The sequence below is a fragment of the Penicillium bovifimosum genome (assembly GCF_028826915.1).
Source record: "Penicillium bovifimosum strain IBT 22155 chromosome Unknown utg000006l_segment0_segment0, whole genome shotgun sequence".
Taxonomy (NCBI): Eukaryota; Fungi; Ascomycota; class Eurotiomycetes; order Eurotiales; family Aspergillaceae; genus Penicillium; species Penicillium bovifimosum.
This window is the reverse complement of record NW_026622715.1, coordinates 1,130,710-1,156,880: the sequence shown is the minus strand read 5'-3', so window position 1 is coordinate 1,156,880 and position 26,171 is coordinate 1,130,710. Positions and strand designations below refer to the sequence as shown.

Sequence of the window (26,171 nt, the reverse complement as noted above, 5' to 3'; positions counted from 1 at the left end):
AGCAAAGACCGTTTCTGCACGAGTGATCTGAAGATCAGCTGGCGATCAGCCTCTCTTCATTGCCGAGATCTGGGCAAAGTCTGTTTCCTCTTGTGGTCTGTCAGATTCAACGAATGAGCCTGTCGAGGATGGTGCATAACCTCCCTATGAAGTTCACGGGTCCCCCTATTTTAGCGCCCGGTGGAGAAGATCCCATCGCGCTGAATTGTGACTCGGGAAGAAGTGGCCAAGCTGCAAGCCCCGTCACACGCCTTTGGGGAAATGTCCCGCTCTAAGAATAGTTGAGCTGGTGAGGGGAAGTTGCTTCTCTCCTTTAAAAAAGAAAAAGGCGCAATTGACTGCCAATTTATTTTGCTCTACTCGCTACAGTCATCTGCATAGCCATTGACATTGAATCGCAATTGTCTGGGCAACGACTCGAAAGTAAGCAAAAGCCGACGAATCTGACCTCCAATGCCTTCAATTCCCCTTGTAAACGGTCACTGACTCAGAAGAAGGAATCTAACGATACAATTCTCGTTCGACTTCATTTTGTACACCAACTCTCCGACAATGTCGCAAACACATTATCCCCCACCACCCATGTCAGGTCAGTCTTTACAACATCTCCCTGGAAAAGACATACTGACCCAATTGACCAGCTCCGGCCCATGTAACCTGTAATTCACTCCAATCACTTACCCATAACCACTCAGAAACTAAACAATTCTAGCATTCAACCACCAAATCCCATCAGTGGCAAATCCCAAGATCAACTACCCACCTCCCCCAAGACAACCACCACCAAACGCAGCATACACAACACCACCACCAGCAGAGAGCCCACAACCACACAGACACACGCCTTCAAGCGGAGGCTATCCGCCCCCGCCCTCCTCCACAACCCCGCAGCAAGATCCCCAGATCGCGCAACAGATCGCGCAACATAATCTAGCAGCTTTCAACCAGAATGCGGCAATCGGAATGGAGAAGATGCCCGGCGGCGCACCAGCCTACGGCGAATTCACCGGTGCGACTGCGACTAACAGCGACGACACGGGCATCTTCAATGGCGGGAGTTATCGTGTCAGTCATCGGGATACCAATTCACTGTTGACGGTTCAGCTGGCTATGGGATGTCCATTGACTGCCAGACCTGGTATGCCTTTCTCTACTTCCATTTCTACCGTTTCAAAGAAAAAACCAAAACTGAACACTACCAGGCGCAATGATCGCAATGTCCCCAACAATCACACTACGAGGCAACGTCTCCTTCTCCTTCAAGAAACTCATCATCGGCGGTAGCATGACAATGTCCCACTATACCGGACCAGGCGAGCTCCTCCTTGCGCCTTCGACACTGGGCGACATCATGGTCCTCCGCCTAACCGGTAAAGAGGAATGGAAGATCGGCCGCGATGCCTTCCTTGGTCACACAGCTGCCGTCGAGCACAAGTATCAAGCGCAGAGCTTGGCGAAGGGTGTTTTCTCCGGCGAGGGGCTGTTCATCTATAAGATTACGGGGACGGGATTACTCTGGATACAGAGTTTTGGGGCTATTATACAGAAAGATGTGAGTTGGCTGATCACAAACAAAGGGATGAAAGATGAAAGAGAAAAGAGAAAAGTATTCAGGGCTAACTGGATTGGTCTGGCTAGCTTCGCGAGGGCGAGTCTTATTTCGTCGATAATGGACATCTTGTCGCGTGGAATTGCAAGTATAAGATGGAGCGGGTTGCTTCTGGCGGTATTATTTCGGGGATTAGTTCTGGGGAGGGTTTGGCTTGTAAGTTCACGGGGCCTGGGACTGTTTATCTGCAGACGAGGAACTTGAATGCGTTTGGGGCGCAGATGAAGATGACTGCTGGTGCTGTTTAGGTGGCGAGGAAGACCGGTTGGGACTATTTCGCTATTTTATACGGTCTTTTGGCTATGCGAGCTTCGATGCGTCGGATAGGTATTGACCGAGTGAGGTTCTTTTCTTCTTCATGGCATTATCATCTCAAATGAAACGCTGCCACACTACTTACGACTCTACGCTATCTCTGTATAGGACAACATCCACTACAAGTATACAAGTAAAGAAGATGTAATGATATTTGTCCATGTCATCTGAAACTACCTTCTATTCTTGAATCGTTCCTCATCTCAAGCTTTTGATAGAAAGAAAAAAAAACCGACAGGGCCATTTCCCACCCCGTCAAAGCTTTCGTAAGTGACACGCCGTAAGTGAAGAGATTAAAAAACAAAGCCCTTCCTCCACAACCTGGCAACACAGCACCATTTAGCCGACACGCTTTCTGCGGCCGATCTGGGAACGGAAACCGGTCTTGATGGCGGCGACGGAACGACGAGAACCGCAAGAGTTGCAAGTAACGAAATAGAGACGGTTCTCTCCCTTGTTGAGCTCGGTGTCGGGGCTGCGGCAGGTCTTGCATGTGACGTACTCGACAATATAGCGACGCAGAACCGACTCGATACCCTTCTGTTGGAAACGACCCTTGATGACCAGGCGACGGGAACCGTCGACACTGCCTGACGTACCCAATTCGGCGAACAGGAATTGAGTGCAGTGTTCCTCGCTGGATGAGATAAGAAATGTTAGAATAGGGGAAACTGGAATGCGGGACGGGATAGTTACGAACCTTCGCTTCATGCGCTTGCAGATATCAGCAATGTTGGCGAAAATGGTACGACGGTTACCCTCACGCAGACACTGGGGCGGAGGGATCTTGTAGGACTTGGCTCCGCTGGACAGGAGGTCGGGGTGGTGGCTCTCGATGAGGGAGAAGAAACGGTTGACAAGGAGCGAGTAGGGGATGGCTTGTGTGGCGTCGTGGGCCCAGATACCGGTGCCGGCCTCGAGGTCGCCCTCGGGCAATTCCTCGGGCTGTTCCTCGCCAGCATCCTCAGCAATACCGGCCTCGGCGAGCTTGGCGTCGAAGTCGCTGGCGTCGGCCTTCTTGGACTTGCTGCTGCTCTTCTTCTTCCTCTTCAGCGCGGTCGGATCGAACTCGCCATCGACGGCGGGGGCCTCCTCGTCGTCACCCTCGGTCTTGGACTTCTTGGAGGACTTCTTCTTTTTGAGAGACCCTTGAACATATCGGTGACCTCGTCGACTTCCTTGTCTATACAGTCAGGCAGCGTTAGTGGGGGCTGAGGCGAAAACGACGAAACTGGGGTCGGGAGCTGCTGCGTACCGCCTGCAGGCTGCTCAGCCGGAGGAGCATCTGTGACTTGGCCGTTGGTATCCATAATGACCGATCCTTCGCTGAATGCGACAGACTTGCGCTGTTTAGTTTCGACTTCCTAAGCGGAGGAACAAAATGCGGCGTTAGCTAAGAGTGATAACAAAAAATGAAAGCAGAAGCAATCGTATGACGTGAATCTTCAAGAAAAGACTGCAGTTCTCGACCCAGGCTCAACAAGATGTGTTCTTGGTTTCACTGTGTGGAGGCCGAGGGGTCGATATTGTGCAGACTTAAAGAAAATGTGGGAGGGTCGGAAAAAAGACCAGGGTGTGACGTACGGAGTCCGCCATGACTTGAGGCTTTAGTAATGCGATTTCTTCCACAACGAGTTGTCGGATGGAATGTCGAGTTGTTGCGAAGTTGAAAAGCTGGAGTAAGAGTGAGAAACGGTAAAATTGTCGTTTGAATCTGATATCGCCAGACCTGGAGGCCTGTTATCGCCATATGATCACGTGACCTTTGAGTCACTGTACAGATCACGTGTTTGATTACGCTTGGCGGCGATCGTTGGACGGAATAGATGTTGACCAGTGAATCAACACGAGACTCAGTTGAATATCTCGCTTTGAAATCTGACACCCGCAGTAGGCAGGCCACTGCTTGATCAACATTACTCATCTCCCTTTCGATCAGATTCCATATTTCGCAGCTATCGCCACCATGTCTTCGGAATCTCCCGAGAGCTCGAATCCCTCTTTCTCGATGTCTGCGTACATGGTCCCTTCCCCACAGAACTCATACTCCGAATCCGACGACGAGCTTGCGTCTCTCCCTTCAGAATCCACGAATGACTCCGACCTCGATACCTTGTCTGAATATTCCTCCGATGCCGAGGCTGAGTGGCGGGAAAGCATTGAACAACTGGAGCTCCTCTTGAGTATGGTCCTGGTACCCTTCATTGGGAAATACTTCGGGCGACGATGCGCATATTGGAGTATGTGATCCCTGCCTGCTCTACGGCTATTCTGAGTGGCGAATAGCTTGCTAATCTGTTCGCGTTTTAGGTTGGACACGCTTCATGGAGTGGAAGTACCCTGTCGAGATAGTCATGCAGAATCCGGCCGCATTCAAGGCCGCGGGTCTCGTTGAGGCAGCTGCGACCCTATGACATCGTTTCGCTTCAATCACTCTATTAGCACTTGTTGCATGTTATTCCCATCGAGCGTGCCTCCTGCCATACGACCTCTCGCCACCGCTCATCGTCAAACCCCATCTCACACCGCCCTGACCTATTATCGTGGCGTCCGCAATATAGCTCCGCCCAAAAACCGCAGAATTGACTCAACTGAGTGGATGCTCTCAAAAGTCTTTGCACTGATTACACCTGGTGTCGAACTAAGCCCTGGAAGTGGACTCGGTGTGATTCTCCGTGACCTTTGCTTTCCAGCGATTTCCAATTATTCTTCATCCGACGGCTACATGCACGGATACGCCGACTTCATATCTTGAACAGATGCGGACTCAGTCCATTTGATGATATGTTTGATAATTTCCACGTCCAAGATAAGACTGTTTTATACCCAATCAATCCATCAAATCTCATCAGAATACACTCATGCTTATGAACAGTGAATGTAGGCTATGTAGCTAGGTGTGTCCATGAACCTGACAATACTTGCATTTGATGCTGATGTAGCTATGGCCCATTTGCTACCTATGCAGGCGATACCAGTCACAACTCAATATAGTCGGTTTTGTCGCCAAAATCCACGTATCCCCGGAAACCGACTCAGTCTCGCATTGATTTCGGGGGATGAAGGGAATGTTGGCTGGGCATATTCCCTGGCGAGCCACGGCCACTCCCCACTCAACTCATTGCTCTGATGAAAGAGCGGATAATTCGAATACTGTAAGGGTTCTTCATGTTGCTGGCAAGGCTCTGGTGGCCTTGAACCATGATTATCTTGTATGGTGTTTTCAGAGACTGTCGCCAATTCTTTCGGCTCTCCTTCCTCTGTGTCCTCGGTCACATCAAACTCATCAAGGTAGTCCGCGTTTTGAGTTGGCTGCGGACGGCTGCCGTCCAGTCCATTTTTAGCAATCGATCGCTGTAAGTTTGCAACTTTTGCCATGAGCCCGGGGCTCGTGATTTCATCATAAGCAACATCTAACGTGTGGTAAAACTCGTCGTCGTCATCGATTTGACTTATCTCATAAATGTCGATGTTAGGTACAGGTACTTGTTGGACTTCTAGCGTGGGTGCAGGGGAAGCCGAATCGTCACCTGGTCCCTCCAAAGGAGATTCGCAGTTGTCTTCATTCCAGGTTTCCGTGTAGAAATATTGTTTGTTCGATGCCTCGGCAACATTGCTTGCGACATTCAGATAACCTTTTCTGTCCGAAATTTGAAGAGCCTCATTTTCCTCCTGCGCAGCGTTGCCTTGTGGCCCGAGAACGGAATGTTGTTCCAGTCCATCGCTACTGGCAGTAGAGGCGGTTTCAACCATGGTTTTCGGGGTCGGATTGGACATCTCAGTGTGACTCTGACTAGCTTCGACCGAGTCCGGGATACCTGGGCTATCGTTTTCCTGGAGCTTCTCTGGAGTGACTTCGGCTGCAGCTGGCTGTTCAGGGGTTGGTTCGTGAGAGGCTTGTATTTCGTTCCCTGTCTCATTGGACCAGAATGGTTGTCTCTCCCACAGCAGTACCCATAACTCAGATAGACTCCAGTAACGTCTGGCCAAGACGGGCTTCGAATCTTCTGAGCATAGGGCTTGGTGACCCAGCCCGGCATGCAAGATATCCAACAGGTATTGTTCGATGCCTCTGCTTTCGTCCAGACCACCCACATCACTTTCAGACGAAGTGTATGGAACAGACGGTGATCGGCTCGATGTCTTTCTTCTTTTGGTGTGAGGTTCGGAGGCAGCATTCTGAAATCCGTGAACGTCCGTGGAAACCTCTCGGGCATTTGGCTCCTTGACTGTGAACGACGGCGAGTGCGAAGTATCCAATTTCCGTTTCATGCCACGCAAAGATGGTGATCGGCTCGATGCCTTTTTTCTTTTGGTCTGAGGTTCAGAGGCAGAATTTTGAAATTTGTTTTCCTGGAGCTTCTCTGGAGTGACTTCAGCTGCAGCTGGCTGTTCAGGGGTTGGTTCGTGAGAGGCTTGTTTTTCGTTTCCTGTCTCATTGGACCAGAATGCTTGTCTCTCCCACAGCAGTACCCATAACTCAGATAGACTCCAGTAACGTCTGGCCAAGACGGGCTTCGAATCTTCTGAGCATAGGGCTTGGTGATCCAGCCCGGCATGCAAGACATCCAACAGGTATTGTTCGATGCCTCTGCTTTCGTCCAGACCACCCACATCACTTTCAGACGAAGTGTATGGAACAGACGGTGATCGGCTCGATGTCTTTCTTCTTTTGGTCTGAGGTTCGGAGGCAGCATTCCGAAATCCGTGAACGTCCGTGGAAACCTCGCGGGCATTTGGCCCCTTGACTGTGAACGACGGCGAGTGCGAAGTATCCAATCTCCGTTTCACGCCACACAAATTGTTGCTTGAGTGTGACATAGCCAGCTTACGGTCACATAGATGATGCTCGAGCTGAGGTTCTTGACGGCATTCTCTCTCGCGTTGGCTAGCGGGGCCGTCCCTCACACTGGACACAGGATGAAGACTAGGATGATTCCCTTGTGACAGGAAGCTCATTTCAGAGAACGTGTGATCAGATCCCAGGGAGTGCCTGCGAGCCTTCATGTTCGATGCGGCATTCGCAACTGTGTCTAACGGGGTGCTGCTGCAGTTGTTTGTTGAAGACGAAATCCTACCCTTACTGAATATGCCCACGTTCGTATTGTTGCGCAGCTAGTTATGATGAGTATCAAGCAGCCAAGATTCGGAAATTATACTTACTGTCAACCTATTTCCTGTGACGTTACTGGCGTGGAAGTCATCATTCATGGTGTGTCTTCTGCGCCGGGACCTCTTGGCCTGTTTCCCGCGAGTCTGCAACTGGGCATCCGCGGTGGATGATGGGCCTTTGTACTCATAGCGATCCTCGCGAGTCTTGTGCCGCAGTCTTGGTTCGTAGCTATGACGAGGTCTCTTGTGGGTTTCACATTCCGGGACAGATGTTTCTGTTTCCTCAACACAACCAGCGCCCCGTTTTCTAGTAGTCGAGCCTCTAGAGCCATGCATAGCATCGATCTCAAGTGGAATATTATTATGCGGTATGCGCTTCACAATATCTGCGCCCGCAATTTTTCTCTGTTTCATGCCTAGTAGAGTCCTATTAGACGGGTATGAAATACTCATGAGTTATGCGACAATGGATAATATACCTGCGTGTTGACTTCGACGTTCTCGTTGCTGCTCCACAGTGGAAAGCCACTGGTAAATTGGATTATTGTCTCCCTCCATGAAGTGCATCTGAATATCTCAGGTTGTGAGCTATGAGATGAAGATGTTGAGTTGAATGGTAACTGAAGAGATTGAGATGACAGGAAATTATAGGATGAGTTGCCGGCAGGGCAAGTGTGGCTGCGTGACCAACTCAACTTCATCCCATTGTTCTTTCCTTTCATTCATCATTTCTTCGTCTTTCCTTAACTTCTACTCCATTCAGTCTATTGTGCTTTATGACGCTGTAGATGAATGATTCAATTGATTGTCTTTTGCTCAATGACTCTCAATGAATCCATTCGCTCACACTTGGCTCTACTCGACTTCTACTCTATTGTGCTTTATGATGCTGTAGATGAATGATTCACTTGAATAATTTGATTCATAATTGTCTTTTGCTCAATAACTCTCAATAAATCCATTCACTCACACTCGGCTCTACACAATCTGTTGGTGAATCGGCAACAACATGGCTATCTCTTAAGTCTGTATACATAGAACAAATAGTGCCCCGATCATGGCCATTGGCCAGTTGCTGGAGCCTCTCCAGCATACACCGCCCAAGCCATATGTAGGCCTATGGGTACTGCCTCTTAATCTTTCCCCGGATAAGCGCATATGTGGGTTCAGGGCTGTTGGGACGTACGATGGCCAGAATGGAGAGGGCTAAACCCCATGGCCGTGTGAGGTAGTCGAACTCATACCTATCTCTGGTCTCTGGGCGGTCTGGCCATACAGATTGAGATATTAGCTCAGTCTGTATGGCTAGACCGCCCATCGGCCCTGGCAGTCAATCCCCGGCCGAACGAGAAAAATAATCCACAATGCATAAACGCGCATATAGTTGCACGGGGCTGCGAGGTACGGGAAACTTGCCAGAGTCACACGGTCCATGCGTGATGATCCGTCCAAGGGGTCGTTTCTTTCGAGTAGAAGGTGGACCTATCAGGCTATCTTGGGACTCTCGCTTACCGTGCCGGTGCAGAAGTACGGACCGTCGGACCTATGCTACGGAGTAAGAATCTCAAGAGATCCAGCATGGAATCCCGGGGTTGGACTGGGCCTACAATCGCCGAGGCAGCATTTATCTTGGTCGGACATTGGCTCTTTAGCCAAGTGAGGGGCAGTACATCAGCCGCTCCTCTGCCGCCAATCCCAGCAGAGCCTCGGACACCATCTGATTGACTTCTAATGGGGAGCCCGAGCAGACCCGCAATTCAATCAGTTCAAGGTTTAGGCCCCTAAGACTAAGTAGCTTGGGGCGGGTTTATCTTTGCAGCATCTCAACCCCACTTCGGACTCCTTTTTGGGGCCAAGGCCCGACTTTACTCGCTCTGGCCAAGTACACAACACAGTAAGCAATGCGCGTTGTGGACTTGCCGTTGGAGTCCGACCAGTGGAAACGTGCCAGTGATGTGAAAGCCCTAACGCAGTGTGATTGTTACACGGGACTGCTGACTCGCCTGGCACTAAGCCCTGTCACTTTACAGCTCAAACGTTTTCTGACTTTTATCTTACCTTCTCTCCTCGAGTATCACCTTCTGTGTCTCACATAGTCTCACTACCAGTTTGAGCCCGTCTCAGAATTGCCTACCTTATAGCTTCCATCCTACACGATGTCTAAGCTTTTTGTCCAGTGTGTATTTCCTGCCCGAGGATCAGTTCGCGCTGGCAGGGGCCAGTCTAACGTTTGCCGCGATGTGATTCAGCGGCCTTTCTTGGCATACTAGCGACGAGACCTTGCGTGAAGGTTTCCAACAATTCGGCGAAATTCAAGAAGCCGTCAGTTTGCCTTCATTGAAATAACATCGATGGTCTGAGCCTCTACTGACTGAATCCACGACAGATTGTTGTCAAGGACCGTGCGACTTTGCGCAGTCGTGGTTTCGGCTTTGTCCGTTTTACTACTGATGCGGAGGCGGATGCCGCGCTGAACGCGATGAACAATCAAGAGTAAGGATCTTATCATACTGTATTCCCCCCAGTGGAGCGCCAGAGAGATCTGACAATTGTGCAGGTTCGACGGGCGAGTTATTCGTGTTGACAAGGCGTTCGACCGTCCTCAACGCCCCGAAGGTGGCTTCCAAGGCCGTGGTGGATACAATTCCCAGCCCCAGTCTGGCTACCAAGGTGGAGGTCAGGGCGGCTACGGTGGAGGTTACAACGGCAACGGGTACAACAACGGTGGATACGGGGGCGGGTACAACCGTGGTTACAACAACTACGCCCCCAGTGGTCCCGGCTATGGCGCAGGCGGCCATGGCGGATATGGTTTGTTTCCTCACCGGAGACTCTCCACTCTAATTGCTTATTAACTAATTGATTTCTATCCAGGTGGTGGTCCAAATTCCGGATACGGTGGTGGCGGAGGTGAGCTAACATTTCATCCTGGTCCTCGTGTGGTTTCCCGTTTCACTGACAGTCGTAGGCTGGCGCGGGAACAACGAGCAGGCCCCCCAAGATGGCCATCATGCTCAGTAATTGATCGTCTCGGGAATTTCGACATCTTCGACGTGCTTTTCTACTCCTCGCAAGTTCTTCTAAAAGAAGTGATGATTTATGATTGCTGGAACATGGTGAATTCAAGTCTGCACGCGGCAGCGGACAGCTTCAAAATCCTCAATGGGACTGCCTTTTTGTGTCCTCACTCGACTTGCTAGTGAGGAATCTTGGCTTCTAGTTTGAGTTGTGCTTTGATCAGTTGCAAATCTTGAGCTTTTTGGTTTTATTTTCCATGCCTGGGGTCCCTTTCGTTCCCTCTCTAACAGAATGACCGATGCATGGTTTCGTATTGGGCGTGATCGTGTCCTTATAATGCCCCTTCTTTGACTTCAGGCTCATTGTCATTTGAAGTACCAAAATGTTTGAAGTATGACCTTGAACTCCTCCAAAAGGTATGAGCTAGAATCTGTTCAAGGCTCCGTGGAGCGATCCTTCTATTCTCAGAGCGATATGCACTAGGTATGTGCAAATAGGGTAACGTCAAAACCTATCAACATGCACGGCTTAGGCACTTATTCAATGCTCGGACGACGATTTCCCCAATCGGCCTCTTCAGCCGCACCCTCCAAAGACCTCGTAACCCGCAATTCAGCCTCAACTTCCTCAGCCTCCGCGACACCCTCAGCCTCAATATCCTTAACCTTCCTCACCAAATCTCTGACATGGACATCCGCACTTCCAAGTCCAATACCCTCAAGAGCTTTCTCCAGCATAAACAAATACTCAGAATTCTTCCCACTCAACCCATGCCCATTACTAATGACCTGGGCCACATGCTGCGGCTCGCGATGAGCCGCATCACGGAGGAACTGCGGGTTACTCGGCTGGCCGATGTAAACCATGCAGATAATTGGGGATGTCGTTGATCCTTCAACCGGGACTGTCGGGTGGAATGGCGTGTAATGCGCGCTGTACCCGTCAATTTCACGCTCGTCAAGGTAGTCGTGGACTTCCTCGGCGTGAGATGCTGGGATGTGGTATGCGGCGCCCCAGACTTTGCCTGTGGATGATGTTTCGGATTCCAGGTGGGCGAGCTGCAGGGCATTCATTAGAATATCTGTACACATAGGAGGTGGGAAATAGGACTCACTGGGTCATCTAGTGTCTCCCAAAAGCTTCGCTCGATTACCGTGACTACTCGGCCTGGTTGCTCGGGTGTGCCGCGGTGGTCGGTACTGAGGGAGTAAGTTAGTGATGCGTGAAGCTGGAGTCGTTATAGCTGAATGGGCATAACTGTTACGCGTGAAATGAACATACCTAGCCTGCCAAAACCGCCGCACATAGCCCTCGATATAGCCTGGTACGCGCTGGTCTAAGATTTACAGTCAGTAACTTGATCCCTGTGCGAGAAGTTCCCATGGACAGCTTTCTTTTGAAGCTGCCAACGGCACTGCCCAGAATATCACGCACCGTAATGTGGAGGTGGCTTCCAGATCAAACTCCTATCCAGTAAAATCGTTATTCAACGTTCGATACTCAAATGACAACATCCCAAACCCACCCATATCCAAATACCCAGAGATCACCCTTGGGGAAATGACTTTTCCACGTCCGACCGTCTGGATGGACTTGATGTCCTTGTGCAATAGCAGCCATACTGAATGTTTCAATCTCAGGTGCTTCTTGGCAGATTTATTGGCTGCTCTTGGTTGATTTTCTTCGAACCCCCGCGATGGCTCCCGGATACCTGCAGGCAGCGGCAAGTTGACTCCGATAAATCAAGAGTCTTAGAATTTTCGAACTATGAATGCTTAAAACGAGATGCCATAAATTTGACTTGGAACTGTTCTGTATAGTCTTTGTTTTCAGATGTTGGAGATTTGAAATCGAAATCGATCCTACACAGTTGAGCGTGTTTGCAGTGTTTGCTTGTTTGTAGTATTCCGCCATCTTCACCATCAATGAGACATCTGTTACCTACGACGTCCTACATAGATCGTTCTTCTATTCGAATTGTGAGGACGATGAACGCTGATCGTCACATCGTGTTTCTGCCGGTATTCTGTGGGCTCATAGCTGCCACTGAAACACTCAAGGATGTCTCTTAACCCCACCAATTGGATCAGTCGTTCTTGCAGCCTTATGAAAAAGCGACGCTGTCATTCGCGGCTCACTGCTTGAGCTTTTTGGTCGAAACAGATGGGAACCCTCTGTCAGGCTCTGTGAAAAGATTTAAAGGGGACAACGAAGCCCATTCCTTTCCATATCAGCCACCGTTGCCTGACCTCGTCCTACGACGGGTTATCTTCATTGCAATGATTGCAATGATTGCAGCTTTTTGCACTGGGACATTGCGACCGGGAAGATCGGCATGCTACCCGAGTCCTGACCTTTCTGCGTATATCGGCATCTGTGAGACTATGGTTCCCCGCGCTTGCCATTGTTGCGCTTTTCGGAAACATCGACTCCAGTACCCGAGGCCTAGCTCCCTACAGGTGAAACGCTGCAGGCTCCTCCAGCAATACGTGGCCTTGGATATCTTGATCCGCTCGCTCCCTGCAATATTATCTGTGTAGTCGATCCATGCACGTGCTTTCACAATTGACCATCAACAAGCCGTTACCAAGGTTCCCTGTTGAATAGTAACATTGGAAGGTATATACTAAGCAGCATGTAACATTGTAATTTGCGTCTGTCTAACTATCTATCCACGGGGATGAACCCCTATTTATGCTTCGCCCTTCATACCTTCCTGTGCTCGAGAACAAGCCGCGTTGCGTAGCTACCATCGCACGTGAACAAAACTCAAAACTCAAAAGGCATTTGACATCTCGACAATTGCACGTGGACGTCATTCTTATCGGCCCTTATCGCTTATCCGTCGCGTCCAGCCGCGTGTTATCACTCGTGTCCAGCGAGCTCTGCTCCCATCGATCATTTTCTTCTCGAGACACACGCTAACAGTCGTCGCTTCCTTTTAGTTCCTAAGAGTTCGTGCATTTTTCGTTCTCTGGCTTCTCTCTCTTTCGAAGCTGTTTTAGCGGATTTTTTCATCATGGCGAGCCTTTTTCGACTTCTGAAGATGCAGTACACGCCACCCACTGACCCCAAGGCTGTCACTTTCGCCGGAAAGATTGTTCTTCTGACTGGCGCCACCTCAGGTCTTGGTTTTGAAGCCGCCATCAAGATCCTCAACCTTGGTGCTGAGTCCCTCATAATCGGCTCTCGTGACCTTCAACGGGGCAGGCAGACGAAACTCAAGCTTGAGAAACTTACCAACCGAGGCAACGTCGTGCATGTTTGGGAGCTTGAAATGAACAGCTTTGCCAGCGTCAAGAACTTTGCCGAACAGGTCAACAAGGAGGTGACCCGACTTGACGTTGCCATCCTCAACGCCGGTATCTGGAACAAAGATTACCACCAATCTCCCGAGGGCTGGGAGGAGGATCTCCAAGTCAACACGCTCTCCACCTCGCTGTTGGCCTTGCTCCTTCTCCCGAAGCTGAAGAAGAGCGCTTATCCCGACAACCCCTCGCATCTGAGTGTTGTGTCTAGCCAGCAGTTTGTCCAAGTGAAGCCCGAAAGCGTGCAAACCGACGGTATTCTCCTGGCGCACCTCAACGACCCCGACAACTTCGCGGGCCCCAAGCAGTATGGCGTCTCAAAGCTGCTGCTCGAACTTGTTATGAAGAAAATTGCGGTCCACATTCGCGGCGATGATGAGACCCCCAAAGTCGTCGTCAACACTGTCAGCCCTGGACTGTGCATGTCATCCCTGGGTCGTAAATACGACAGCTGGTGGGAGAAGTGCGCTAAGTGGATTCTGTACACTCTTTTTGCGCGTACCACTGAGCAGGGAAGTCGTCTGTTGGTTAGCGCGGTGCTCCAAGGCTTGGAGTCTCAGGGGCGCTGCTGGCGCAATGATGGTTACCTTGAGTAAGTTATTCTTTCCTATTTCGCAGTGTTCATACTAATGGCCTTTTAAAGTGAGTCTGCTGCCTTGACTACCGGACCAGGGGCAGATGAACTCCAAGCGAAGGTGTGGAGCGAGGTAATCACTGTACTGACGGACGAGGCCGAAGAAGTGAACCTTATCGCACGTGGCCTGTACCCGGGTCTGTAAGAGCGGACAGCCTGACGACACTGTATGGATTGTAGTCTTCGTTTACATGCGCCAGCGTATACATGTTTTATGCACCTGGCGCATACTTGCTGCAGCGGAAGCGTTGTGTTATTGATACCCCCATTTTGTTATGATTCATTTATTGTATTATTGTGATATCTTAGTCAATGGAGACCAAATTAAGGCATTCTCACCTATTTTAAGGTGTTTCTACAATAATACCTATCCTAATACTAGTGATAACTATGTGTGCCTTTACATCATAGTTCGACCTAGAAGACAAGGCACTTTCTCCAAGACATCTCCAAGACATACGAATACGAGCTCCAAGTCCCCAGCAGCGGGTCTTCCACTCCCAACGTATTTTTAGATTGGCTTGGCGCCTATATCACCAAGGCTTAAGATAGCAGTGAGGGTTTAGGAACAGGGGATGCAAGCACGAATAGGATCAGTTCCATCTAGCCGCTGTAACTTGTCGAGCTACAGAAATACTTAGCAATCATATAAGTAAGCCCGGATGTGAAACTGTACTCCGCGTAGCTACTACGCCATCAACATCCCCAACTTTACTTGGCGCGCTAAAAATCGTTGCCCCACGTCTCCGCTTTAAACTTGCGTCTCCTTTTATTCTTGACCTTCTGTTCATATTCCTCCTTTCGGTCTGTTGTAGAGTAGACCTTCGGCCTACCCCAGATCGTGGCTGTCGCATCTTCGCTCCCCGCTCCCCGCCCCCTCCAGTGTGTCACCGACGATGGCGTACAACAAATCCTACAACCCCGATGCGCTACCAGCGTAAGTGCGACTTCGATCTAAAGCAGCCTACAAATACTAACTCAGATAATTCAACAGTCACGCTGAGCCAGAACAGGTACATCACCCACCATGCGCCTCCACTTCTCCTCGATTAACACCCAATTAGGTAGCGCAGATGCTCAGCAACATACAAGTATCAGGCCAAAGCCACTCCCCAAGCCCAAGCCAAAACCTCAACAGCAAACCCCTACCTTCCCGCCCACCACCGCAACCAATTCACAACAGCTCAAGTCACAGCGGCGTCCCCGCCCGCGTGCCCGTATCCAACGCGCCCCCGCAGCACGCATACACCGCCGCACCCCGCCTCGAACCCAAACCGCAAACCCACCACTCCTACAGCGGCCGTCCCCCACCAGGGAATGCGCCTCCAGTTCAACAAAACCCCATCCAGTCTCAACCCCGTCCACACCCCCTACACCCCTCCCCACCGCCGCAAAACTACGGCTTCGGTCCCCCACCCACGCAACCGCAGCGCGCCCGACCCCCTCCCTCCTCGCGACCGCCGCAATCCCCCGTGCCGCCCCCATTGACAGCGCCCAGCAATGACCCACAACAACTCTTCCCGCTCTTCCGCGCGGCGAATGCGTCAAACACGCAGGCGCTGACGGAAGCGGAGCTGGGCAGTGCGCTCGTGAACGGCGACTACACGTCGTTCCATCCGCGGACGGTGCGGCTGATGATTCGGATGTTCGATCGGGACGAGAGCGGGACGATCAGCTTTGAGGAGTTTGTGTCGTTGTGGCGGTATCTGGCTGCGTGGCGGGAATTGTTTGATCGGTTTGATGAGGATCGCAGTGGGCGGATTAGCCAGCCGGAGTTTGAGAAGGCGCTTGTTGCGTTTGGGTATCGGCTTAGTGGGAAGTTTGTTTCGACTATGTTTGGGGTTTTCGAGGCCAAGGGGAGGAAAATGGGTGGAACGGCTAAGGAGGCTAGGCCGCAGGGGATGAGCTTTGATCTTTTCGTTCAGGCTTGTATTAGCCTCAAGAGGATGACGGATGTTTTTAAGCGGTATGATGATGATCGGGATGGGTATATTACTCTGAGCTTTGAGGAGGCTTTGACTGGTGAGTTTTTTTTTACTTTTGCTGTTTTGATTCGGAGAGTATGTTGCTAACTCGGTGTTCTCGTCTACAGAGATCCTCCTGATGCTCGACTAATGCGGCTTGCCGCATTATGATACGTATTATCATGCTAGGGCTGTCCTAAGTTATGGGTGTTTCTGCCTTTGTGCTGTTTCTGTCTACATTATACCCCTCCGATCCTCTTGCTAGTGTCATAGAACTGCCAGGGGCTAACACTAGTTATTGCATATCCATCGAGGACTCATTTGAGTCTTGGAATCAGTATCAAGACTTCGAGGTCTTCAAAGAATTCGTTATATCAGTTTGGAGAATAACTATCCGTAGCCCAAAGCTAATTACATAGTATCTCGGAATATCATAATTCCAAACAACTGAAGTACAAGTCATCGCCATAAGCTCCCCGCGGGCTGCAACTAATCAATCCCAAGGTCATCATCGTACGGGGTCCCGTAAAGATACGAAGGGTCCATCGTAAGAGTATCCAGAAGGCCTGCCGTCATAGCAGGCGGTACTATGCCCATCGCGACATCAATCGGTAGCCCCGGCGGCAAATCATCTTCATAATCAAAGTCACCACTATCACCATAATCGTCGAAGTCGTCGTAGTCTTCGTCTTCTTCGTCATCAAACCAGGGTCCCCGTGGTGGCAATCTGTATGGCATGATATTGAACCTGACTGTTGTTTCTTTGAATAGATCCTGGATATCCATGAGACATTGCACTGGGGTTTTGCCTTCCGGGATTATTTGCCCGGGAAGTTTAATCGGCGCTGTGATATCGAGTGCCGAGACATACACGTCGCGCAACTTCGGATACATGTCCTTTTTGCAGTCTGCCGCGATGTTCTGTGCCATTTCCCAAATGGAACAATTACAGTTGGAGATGTACAGCGTTTCTAGCGATGCCGGCAATCGAGGATGTGCTGGAAGATAGGCATGAGAGACGGAAAGTACCTTGAGCACGGAAAAGCCGGCGAACGACCCATACTTAACGAGGGTAGAATTGTACTCCTCGACGTCCTCGTACGGATCTCTATCAGTGGGGAACTCGACGCGGAAAACCTCGATGGTATCCTTGTGCCGAAGAGCCTCTTGGGTGACTTGCGCGGCGGTGAATTCAGGTGCGGATTGGTATAGGTTCAGGAACGGTCGTTCAAATGGAGGCACGTCGTACTTGATGTACGTGAATATTTTCGGGCCTTTGCACGCCCGCATAAATTGTCTGAGGGCTCCGATATCCAAATGGCATTCGATGAAGTGAATTTCTTGGGCCACCAACGATCCACGCGTCCAGCTAGATGGGAATGACATATCGAGCGAAACACCGTGATTAATGACCATTGATTTGAGCTTGGGAAGGGATAGAATCTGATGGTAATGTGCCATATTGAAGCCGACCTGCTCGTGGTCGGGTTGAAGGTATATAGACGTGACGTTGGACATAAATGACGGATCTCGACCGAAGAAATATGGGAACGGTTTGACGTAGTGTTGGCACGCTGACATGCGCAGGTGACGAAGATTGGGCGTTTTGCTGACCAACAAAGCTGCGAAGACGCCGATCTCCTGCCTCTCCACGGCCCGAAGCCAGGGTTTCTCCATATCGCGCAATTTGAGGTCCTTGATGATGCCTTTGTAGAACTCGAGGTGATCCTTGGAGATGGGCCTAACTGGATAATTCGGATTGACTGGTTGAGGTACGATGGTGATGTTGCGCACATGCTCTCCAAGCTCAGGATGTTCATAAATTGCCTTAGTGATACGGATGGTGTGGATGCGACCGCAAAGAGCATGATCATCGATAAAGTTGCGGAAAAGAACAGGTTGAGTAATTTCACGGAGTTTCCGCGAGACTAGGCAGACATTGTATAGATGCTCAGTCCCAGGATCATAATCCATCTCATCCTCCTGTATGCAACAGTTGTTGGGAATTAAAGACAGTATGTGCTGCACGAGCTCTATCGGGAGTTCCTGAAGGTTGCCCATGATTGTGGTACTGTCCCATGTATGTTAATATAGGCGAGGTAAAGCAATGGAAAACAATGACTCGAAAGGGATGTGGTCCTCACGCGTCGAAACACGTGAAGACCGGCAGACCGATTAGCCCCACGGTCCGTCCCCACCAAGGCGATTAGGGCTAGGTTAAAATGAGTATGGTTCTGAGACAGGAGCATATGCTAGCCTGTTTAGGGTTAGCGTATATATCTCGATATACTACATCTTGGACTTGATCAACTAGACACAGTAGAATTCTGATTCAGGGGCTTATGCTAGCCTGTTTCGGATTAGCGTCTATAACTCGATACTAGTCGATACTCGATACGGATTACGGAGTGTATTCGAATGTCTAACTATACAAAGAAGGCGGCATCGGCCATTGGGGAACTGCCGATGCCGACCTCCCGCTCCACACCGTGGTCCAGGCCCCCACCTCCGAAGGCGACACATCCAAAATAATTCGGCCTTAACTCAGCAGTTAACTCCGAATTTTAATCTGCTGTCCCCTTCAAATATTATTGCTTCACGTTATTGCTTCGCTTTATTTCTTCGCTCACTCTCGGTCAAGGTAACATAATTTTGGCGTCGCGATCGATTGGGAATTGCTTACTTTCCGTGGCGGATCGGACCTCCGTTTTCCTCTAGAAAGCTTGTCCTCGGTCGTTCCCCTCTGCAAGATCGCGTCATGACCAGTGTACCACCCCACCAAGACGCCTCGAGCGGCGATACGGCTTTCGATCAGACCCACGAGAAGCATGTCGCCGATATGCCCACATCGGAACAGCTGACTGAGGCGCCCGTAGCTGCGCAAGCTGAGAATGAGGTGGATAATGTGACGGCGAAGACAGATGGTTCGCCTTTGGATCGCGCGCCCTCGCAGGCCGCAAAAATGGGCAAGAAAAAGATTATAATCGTGATGGCGGCTTTATGTGTAAGAAGACCCCCGACGCAGTCTCCAATTCGGTGATATGTGCGTGAGAATCGGACAATCAAGTGCAGAAGCTAATCTCGCCATGTCGCATTACAGTTGGCTGTGTTTTTAGCGGCTTTGGACATGGTATGTGGCACCCTTCCCCTTGCTTGGGGCTTTACTAACATGATATCTTGCAGACAATCATTTCCACAGCCCTCCCCACCATTGCTGCGCAGTTCGGTGCCACGGGCAGCGGTTTCTCATGGATTGCCTCATCATATCTTCTGGCGAACGCCGCCTGTGTACCCCTGTGGGGCAAAATAAGCGATATATGGGGAAGAAAGCTTATCATTGTTTTCGCCAATATCCTCTTCCTGGTTGGCAGTCTGATTTGCGCTTTGGCTCATAACATGGCCACTATTATCGCAGGTCGGGCTGTTCAAGGTGTTGGTGGTGGTGGCATCCTTATATTGGCGTACATCAGTGTCTCCGATCTTTTCAGTTTGAGGTAAGATGTCTGCATAGTCCGAAAATGGGACGAGGCTGAACTTTTTATACAGGGATCGTCCGATGTACTATGGACTCTTTGGGGGAGTTTGGGCCGTCGCAGGTGCTCTGGGTCCTATCATTGGCGGAGCTTTTACTACAAGTGTAACTTGGCGCTGGTGCTTCTGGCTCAACCTCCCCATTGGAGGTGTCTCGCTTGCCGTTGTCATTCTTTTCCTTCACATAGATGCGCCAAAGACTCCCTTCTGGGATGGCCTACGCAACATTGATTGGTTAGGAACATTCCTGATCATTGGCGGAACCCTGATGTTCCTCTTTGGAATGGAGTTTGGAGGTGTCAACTATCCCTGGGCCTCGGCTACCGTGATTTGCCTGATTGTGTTCGGCGTTGTCTCTTGGACCCTAGCGATGGTCATGGAATGGAAGGTCGCTAAGTTCCCAATCATCCCTCCGCGACTGTTCAACAACTGGTACAACATTCTCATTCTACTCGTCTGCTTCTGCCACGGCTTTGTCTTCATTGCCGCTACCTACTACCTCCCACTCTACTTCCAAACCGTCCTTCAGGCAAGCCCGATTCTGAGCGGTGTGTATATGCTGCCTCTGGTCCTGTCTCTTGCAGTCGGCTCCGCGGGCACGGGCGTTGTCATGAAGAAGACTGGTCGCTTCCGCGAGTTGATCATCGGAGGTATGTTCATGATGACCCTTGGATTTGGTCTATTCATCAACCTCAAGCCCTACGCCTCATGGCCCCGTATCGTCATCTTCCAGCTGATTACTGGTTTGGGTATTGGCCCCAACTTCCAGGCCCCTCTAGTGGCCTTCCAGGCCAATATTCATCCCAGCGACATGGCTACGGCGACAGCCACTTTTGGCTTCGTCCGTCAGCTCGCCACTTCGATTTCCATTGTTCTGGGCACCGTCGTTTACCAAAATATCATGTCCCAGCAGTCGGGGCAGCTTCTCGCCTCCCTGGGCCCTCAGATCACCGCGACCCTTTCTGGTTCCTTTGCAGGTTCCTCTAAAGAACTCGTCATGAGCCTCACCCCGTCCCAGCGTGACGTCGTCCTGGAGGCCTACACTTTTTCCCTTAGCCGCATGTGGATCTTCTACACTGCTTTTGGTGGTGTCGGTCTAATCCTCGCTCTCTTCGTCCGTCGTCGCGAACTGAGCTCCGAACATACTGTCCAGAAGACCGGTCTTGCTGAGCAAGAGCGTGCCCGTCAGGAGCGTCTCGACTCTGAGCGCAAGGCCCACTCGAAGCCCGAGGTCGAGGTCTAATTTTCTAATTTTTTTACCCCTCTCTGGACACTCTACTCTCTCCTGTACGTATTGATTCGCACATATCCACCCTGAAATCAGCCCTTCTTGTATGTAATGGCTCTACAATCATTGCAGCCTCAGACATATCTCGCATCAGGGTCACCCTGGCACACAGCTGGTTTAACGGATACTTATGCCAAGCCGATAGTGAATGGCTGTACGGTAGCTTCGCAAATGGAGAATAATGAACTGTTCATTCACTTATCGGTTGTTTGAAGAAAGCGCATTAGTTCTGGGACATCATTATGCTCATCGCCTATTGCCGACGATGGGCCAAGTCGCTTATAGAAAAGGGATTCAAAGTATTCCGGATCCTAGGTAAGCCAGCGTATCGCAGTCCATTTGTCAGATGTTACAGTGGAAGTCTCTTCGGGGTTTTTCTGGGCTTCGCGCTCAGTCTCACATATTTCCAGCCACAGGAACAGAGGGATTGAAAAAGCGTTGAAGAACCAACTCAGTCAACGGAGGCATGAAGAGACGATCAAGGAATGAAAGGATGGAATAGAAGAGCTAAGGAAAAGATGAGGAGTGAGAAATGGTGAGGCGGATTGGATAGAAGGGAGGGCATGTAGCGGTAGAATAGGTAGGGAAGGAGGTGTCACCAGCATTAGTCCTTAACAAAATGTGGTACCCGGCAGTGGGGAGTCATTATGCCGGGTAGGAAGTTCAGCTCATGCAAGTCTAGAAATGCGCCCCATCTCCTGCATACGCAACCAGAGTGTTCCCCGCCCCACCCCCACGGCTTGCACCCAATTAGGGCTCTCACTCATGCCCCGTTATTCGAGCCTCTTGTCATAATTCAAAAATTCCGACCTCTTGAGTGGATGAATGCCGGAACGTCGGGGCATTATGTCGTCGTATGTCTTCAACTAGCCCCTCGGAACCTTCCCGTAACTAACCCTAACTCTAATAACTTCACCCATGGCTCCGTGGGGTCAGTGATATCAACATCTAAGAAGTATCCAGGTTTCTCTGTGATCTATGGCCATAGGTTAGAGGAGTATGATTCGCGATGGGCTTTAGATATTGTGATATACTTTGAAGTCAACATCGTCGCCTGCTTCGAATCAGATCATACATAGTCTCACTGCGTGACGAAGACACTGGGGGCGCTCACGAACGAACTAATCAGGTTTTCGCAATTTACAAAAAGGGACATGTAGAAAAAGGCTGGTTAACAAGAGCCTCTTATGCCGATCTTCTCGTATATTCCTAGTCAACCCAGCGAGTCTGCGACGCTGCGTGGTTGAAGATCTGCATCTTCTCTCCAGCTGTGACGTGGCAGCCAGAAGGAGTAAGGTTGCTGCATGGCATGAAGACCGACATTCGCGCCCGAATCCATGGGAATGGAAATAGTGCATGAAGCCTCTCAGCCACTTTAACTTAGTATTTTCGTAACGGTTGATGGCAGTGTAGGTATGGCTGGGAAGGAATTATGGGAACCCAAGTTCTTGGGTTAGGTTATACCACGCTCGTCGATCTTTCTTTGTTCAACGTGTTGCATTGCTTTGGCGCTAATAATGCTAAGCCTGTAGTTGGTACGCTGTTTGTGGGATACTCATCCCTTTGTTTAGGGGCTTGGTGAAGGATTCTGCTTGTGTTTTGTCTCCCTCCATGGATCTGGGCCACGAGAGTGGAATCCAATAGATGAGGTGGGAACATAATAGGTAAAGTGGTGGTATCGTCCATTCGTCGAGTCATGAAACAGAGAACTTGGAAACCGGGCACTAACTAGTGAATCAGTCAGTCTCTTGAGCCAAGCGGTCCGGGTCCGGGGCGAAGATCATTTTACTTCGGCCACTAGAAAAAAGCATTGGTTGGCCCCCGGTTGGAATTGAAATTGCACTTATCTTCATCCAGGACTGTTCCCCACAAGGGCAATGTGGAGTACATGATTCCTGCCCTCTAGAAATGCATGATCCATTTTCTAGAACGAATTCGGGGAGTTTGGAGAGGCATTTCGTTTTTATTACAACATATGTTCATCTTTCACTATTCCTGGTGTAAAGCCTCGCAGCCTCGCATTACGGTTTTTGCTACCTATCGTGTATATGCCGCGTATACCTCGGCCCATACCTAGGTACTACCTACTTAATCAATTTTAGTAGATATATCTACTTGAATAACTCATCAGCCCTGGATCTCCTAGGGGAATGATTACTTTTCCTACCCAGTCGTCTATCCAATATTCGCGCTACCTGCCTCGCTGTGGCTACCCAACAATTGCTCTCCACCTTCAAGTGAGGGAATACACCCATTATGGCATGGCCAATACACAACAACACAAGCATCACATCCACCGCGTACCCTTTCAAATGTTGGTGCTATGCCGACCTGGGAAATTGCCAAATTGAGCACCCCAAACCACACGAGACTCGTCTTATGTCTCCATCGCCTGACCCCTCGACCACGGCGAGGACATCGACTCTCTCCCCCTACAATCATCATTTGCAGGCACCCTCGATACCCATTCCCCCTGGGAACATGCTGTCTCCAGCCCCTTCTTCAGATTACCTAGATACAAGCCCAGTCAACAGGTCGATCCATCATCCCAGCCCAAGATCCGTCCCAGCTCAGACGACTGCCCCCGTCTTCTCACCGGCAAGCCTCTGCGACGTTGGGCCTCACAGTCCCTGGAGTGACATGGCAATCCCCATTGAAATAGAAGAGCCGGTTCAGCTCGAGGCTAGCAAAGGGCCTAGTCAGACGAAGTCGCCTTGTCGTCGTCGTCGTGGATCTAGGAAGAGGTATGTCGTTTTTCCCCTGTTTGTTATAATGTCATCATGTCCTCATCTTGATCGCCGTGTACTGATCACACTCGCTGTAGTGATGACCATAAATACGGAACCTACAAGTGCGAATGGAAGGGCTGCCAATATGACCGGATGTTCTCGCGTAAGGGAGTCTTGATGCGGCATATCGAGACTGTGCATGTCAGTCCGCGGGCGTTTGAGTGTCCCTTTTGTGATCATGCTTCGAGCCGGCGGGAGAATTTGAAGGCGCATATGCAATCGGTACACAGGGAAGGGATGTTAGGTTAGGTACGATGGTTTGGTTGGTGTTACGTCGGGTAGGGCCAGGTTCCATGGGATAGGTACCGCGCATGCCCATGTTCCATGGATGTAGATTAGGTTTGAATGTTCGGGATATAGGTACATAGTTCGGATACCTGGTGCCCGGAGTTCCAATAGATAGGTTGAGGGAATACATGGATGTTAGGATATATCTTTCTGTGACCTAGGTTGGTACGAGCAGGTAGTGTTAGGTGCGACTTTAATTCAGACGTGTCATCGTCCATTGGAATTGACACCTTGGAGTTCGCATATAATTCTAGTAAGCAAAAACTCGAGTAGGGGCTTAGGGCTGTGAAGATGGTTGATGGCATGGGGATGTGGATCCACATATTAAACTGGGGAACTAGGCCACACAGATCTGGTCTATGGATGTCCAAGATAGTAGCTGCCAGTTTCAATACTACGAATGGCCGAGCTTTACATTGTAGGTGATGTTACAATAGGAGTTATATTTTGGGTTTGCAAAAAGATTATGCCATGGTAGATTGGAGCCAAGTGCAGGGAATGCGATTCTTCTAACGCAAGACGAAAGACACACACGAAGAAGCGGATCGATTGACCGGTTGTTGAATTTGAAATGGTATGGAATTTGGTGCATAAGCGTCAGATACACAATGGGAGAAGTGACGCTGCGCGACCAGACACATCATGCTCGCCAATTTTGTAAGAACAAGGAGAAATATCGAGACGAAGCTCGTTCCCGGTGCCTTGGGGCCGACACAGCTATGAAAGTGTAATTTTTTGATTCGTAGGGCTTGTTGGCCCTGTCTTCTTCCACGAATAGAACGTTATCAACCGCCAACTCCATCACCTCAAATCAACACCGGCTCGTTCCGTCGACTTTTCCTTGCCTGACCGACCGTCTGCGCGAAGAAGGGAATCGCCCACTAAAAACAACACAGAGAAGCCGTTTAGATGTTGGAGGGGTAGAGCATAACGCGGACGGTAGCGCCGAGGGACTTGGGGGGGGAGGTTGTTGCGGAACTTGGCGCGCACAACACCGGAGTTGCCTAGAACGAGTCAGAAACACAGAATTCCGAGTCGAGGTTCCCAGTGCCATTCAAAAAATAGCCATGAGACCGGTTGTATAACGTACCGTGCGGCCGGGTGACCTTGCCCCAGATCACACGAATGTTGGAGCCGCGGACCTCACGCTTGGCCCGGTAAACGAAAGCGACCTTCTTGCCAAGGTAGAACTTGGCGGACTTGGTGTCATCAACACCCTCAATCTTGACCAAGCTGTATAACCGTATATCAGATACCATTCTCTCGAGTATTCAAATTGTGTGCGCAGGGTGTAAGTACCTGGTGTTGGGGGTGAGGGTGTGCTTTCCACGCTGGAAGCTCAGGTGGCGTCCCCTGTAGAAAGAAATTCGTATTAATTCCCCGTTCATATCGTAGATTGTATCCATTCCAGTAGCGATGGTTCGTGTCTCCCAAATCGGTCCTCCATGTCGAACTGGTATGTATTGGAATGCGACGATGAAATGTGTGGTGGCAACTTACTTGACGTAAACTAGAAGAGAGGAAAGATAGTTAGCACTTCAAGTCTTTATGTCCAATATGCTCGCACACAGGTGTGTGCTCTAGATGCGTGCGGCTTTGCGATTTCGAGACCGCCAGACCGACGATCGATAAGCAAGTCGAGGGCTTCACTCACGGCGGTGTCCTTGTTCCGAAGGCATTGTGACGGCGTTTCTCTGGGTAGCGGGCAAGGAAAGAAAGTCGAAGGAATGACCCGCAAGATCAAATGTCGTTCCCGGTTGTCGTGGTTGTCGTCGCTTCGATAGAGTCAGGCGCACAATCAATTTGCAGCCGGTGTGTTGGTTTTCGCACTAGCCCAAACGGGATCTTAGCGAGCCACCACCCACGTGACCCTCAGGGCTTAGCGAGATCCCGTGATATACACACCGCTTTAGGCCTTGCGTCAGATTTGCGATAACTAGGCAGAATTCGAGCGAAGATAAGCTAAACTCTGGACTTTTCGTTTCTCCGAACCTTGTTCACTACTCCGTACCGCCCTCCGATATCCGCGTGGCAGAACGGAGGCAGATGATCCAAGAAGCCAACGACGTTTTTGAAGACCAAGTGGCAAAGGGAAATTAGAATCCTCCTCACCAGCCCCTGGAGAGAGACTTGGTGATACCCGAGCAAAAAGCTAAAAGCTGAGAAAATCTACCGAGCATATCTGGAGAGAGCAAAGCATATTATAAGTCGTCCCAATGCTCATTTATTAGCTAGCAAATTGATATCGGAATCAACAACGTGGCAGATCTGAAATCTGCATATGAAGCAAGGACCACGCTGAAACGGCTATGATA

At 50.2% G+C, this 26,171-nt stretch overlaps 11 protein-coding genes across 11 annotated transcripts; 6 read left to right on the top strand and 5 right to left on the bottom strand.

Annotated features, from left to right (window-relative positions):
- Positions 1 to 552: 552 nt before the first annotated feature.
- Positions 553 to 1,857, top strand: N7515_008076 (AIM24 family protein; the record flags this gene model as incomplete). The annotated part of the gene is made up of 5 exons (XM_056668820.1): positions 553 to 589; positions 642 to 659; positions 713 to 1,138; positions 1,203 to 1,552; positions 1,639 to 1,857. 5 exons carry the CDS (start codon positions 553 to 555, stop codon positions 1,855 to 1,857), a joined length of 1,050 nt encoding a protein of 349 aa, XP_056518650.1.
- Positions 1,858 to 2,263: 406 nt separating this feature from the next.
- N7515_008075 (translation initiation factor eIF2 subunit beta) lies at positions 2,264 to 3,520 on the bottom strand (the record flags this gene model as incomplete). The annotated part of the gene is made up of 4 exons (XM_056668819.1): positions 2,264 to 2,561; positions 2,625 to 3,072; positions 3,180 to 3,288; positions 3,509 to 3,520. 4 exons carry the CDS (start codon positions 3,518 to 3,520, stop codon positions 2,264 to 2,266), a joined length of 867 nt encoding a protein of 288 aa, XP_056518649.1.
- Positions 3,521 to 3,890: 370 nt separating this feature from the next.
- N7515_008074 (uncharacterized protein) lies at positions 3,891 to 4,338 on the top strand (the record flags this gene model as incomplete). The annotated part of the gene is made up of 2 exons (XM_056668818.1): positions 3,891 to 4,164; positions 4,235 to 4,338. The coding sequence occupies 2 exons, from the start codon at positions 3,891 to 3,893 to the stop codon at positions 4,336 to 4,338; spliced, it is 378 nt and encodes a 125-aa protein (XP_056518648.1).
- Positions 4,339 to 4,909: 571 nt separating this feature from the next.
- Positions 4,910 to 6,931, bottom strand: N7515_008073 (uncharacterized protein; the record flags this gene model as incomplete). Its single annotated transcript, XM_056668817.1, has 1 exon — positions 4,910 to 6,931. The coding sequence occupies one exon, from the start codon at positions 6,929 to 6,931 to the stop codon at positions 4,910 to 4,912; it is 2,022 nt and encodes a 673-aa protein (XP_056518647.1).
- Positions 6,932 to 9,192: 2,261 nt separating this feature from the next.
- Positions 9,193 to 10,057, top strand: N7515_008072 (RNA recognition motif domain-containing protein; the record flags this gene model as incomplete). Its single annotated transcript, XM_056668816.1, has 6 exons — positions 9,193 to 9,212; positions 9,286 to 9,358; positions 9,423 to 9,529; positions 9,594 to 9,847; positions 9,911 to 9,946; positions 10,005 to 10,057. The coding sequence occupies 6 exons, from the start codon at positions 9,193 to 9,195 to the stop codon at positions 10,055 to 10,057; spliced, it is 543 nt and encodes a 180-aa protein (XP_056518646.1).
- Positions 10,058 to 10,590: 533 nt separating this feature from the next.
- N7515_008071 (gamma-glutamylcyclotransferase) lies at positions 10,591 to 11,674 on the bottom strand (the record flags this gene model as incomplete). The annotated part of the gene is made up of 5 exons (XM_056668815.1): positions 10,591 to 11,112; positions 11,169 to 11,253; positions 11,336 to 11,390; positions 11,489 to 11,520; positions 11,580 to 11,674. 5 exons carry the CDS (start codon positions 11,672 to 11,674, stop codon positions 10,591 to 10,593), a joined length of 789 nt encoding a protein of 262 aa, XP_056518645.1.
- A 1,399-nt stretch (positions 11,675 to 13,073) lies between these two features.
- N7515_008070 (putative short-chain dehydrogenase/reductase family protein) lies at positions 13,074 to 14,141 on the top strand (the record flags this gene model as incomplete). Its single annotated transcript, XM_056668814.1, has 2 exons — positions 13,074 to 13,954; positions 14,006 to 14,141. The coding sequence occupies 2 exons, from the start codon at positions 13,074 to 13,076 to the stop codon at positions 14,139 to 14,141; spliced, it is 1,017 nt and encodes a 338-aa protein (XP_056518644.1).
- A 751-nt stretch (positions 14,142 to 14,892) lies between these two features.
- Positions 14,893 to 16,111, top strand: N7515_008069 (EF-hand domain-containing protein; the record flags this gene model as incomplete). Its single annotated transcript, XM_056668813.1, has 4 exons — positions 14,893 to 14,933; positions 14,991 to 15,009; positions 15,061 to 16,018; positions 16,089 to 16,111. 4 exons carry the CDS (start codon positions 14,893 to 14,895, stop codon positions 16,109 to 16,111), a joined length of 1,041 nt encoding a protein of 346 aa, XP_056518643.1.
- Positions 16,112 to 16,449: 338 nt separating this feature from the next.
- On the bottom strand, positions 16,450 to 18,021 carry N7515_008068 (uncharacterized protein; the record flags this gene model as incomplete). The annotated part of the gene is made up of 1 exon (XM_056668812.1): positions 16,450 to 18,021. One exon carries the CDS (start codon positions 18,019 to 18,021, stop codon positions 16,450 to 16,452), a length of 1,572 nt encoding a protein of 523 aa, XP_056518642.1.
- A 697-nt stretch (positions 18,022 to 18,718) lies between these two features.
- Positions 18,719 to 20,734, top strand: N7515_008067 (MDR family MFS transporter; the record flags this gene model as incomplete). Its single annotated transcript, XM_056668811.1, has 4 exons — positions 18,719 to 18,964; positions 19,061 to 19,090; positions 19,144 to 19,454; positions 19,507 to 20,734. The coding sequence occupies 4 exons, from the start codon at positions 18,719 to 18,721 to the stop codon at positions 20,732 to 20,734; spliced, it is 1,815 nt and encodes a 604-aa protein (XP_056518641.1).
- A 3,923-nt stretch (positions 20,735 to 24,657) lies between these two features.
- N7515_008066 (60S ribosomal eL33 domain-containing protein) lies at positions 24,658 to 25,535 on the bottom strand (the record flags this gene model as incomplete). Its single annotated transcript, XM_056668810.1, has 5 exons — positions 24,658 to 24,860; positions 24,947 to 25,089; positions 25,156 to 25,209; positions 25,357 to 25,366; positions 25,511 to 25,535. The coding sequence occupies 5 exons, from the start codon at positions 25,533 to 25,535 to the stop codon at positions 24,658 to 24,660; spliced, it is 435 nt and encodes a 144-aa protein (XP_056518640.1).
- Between the last annotated feature and the right edge of the window lie 636 nt (positions 25,536 to 26,171).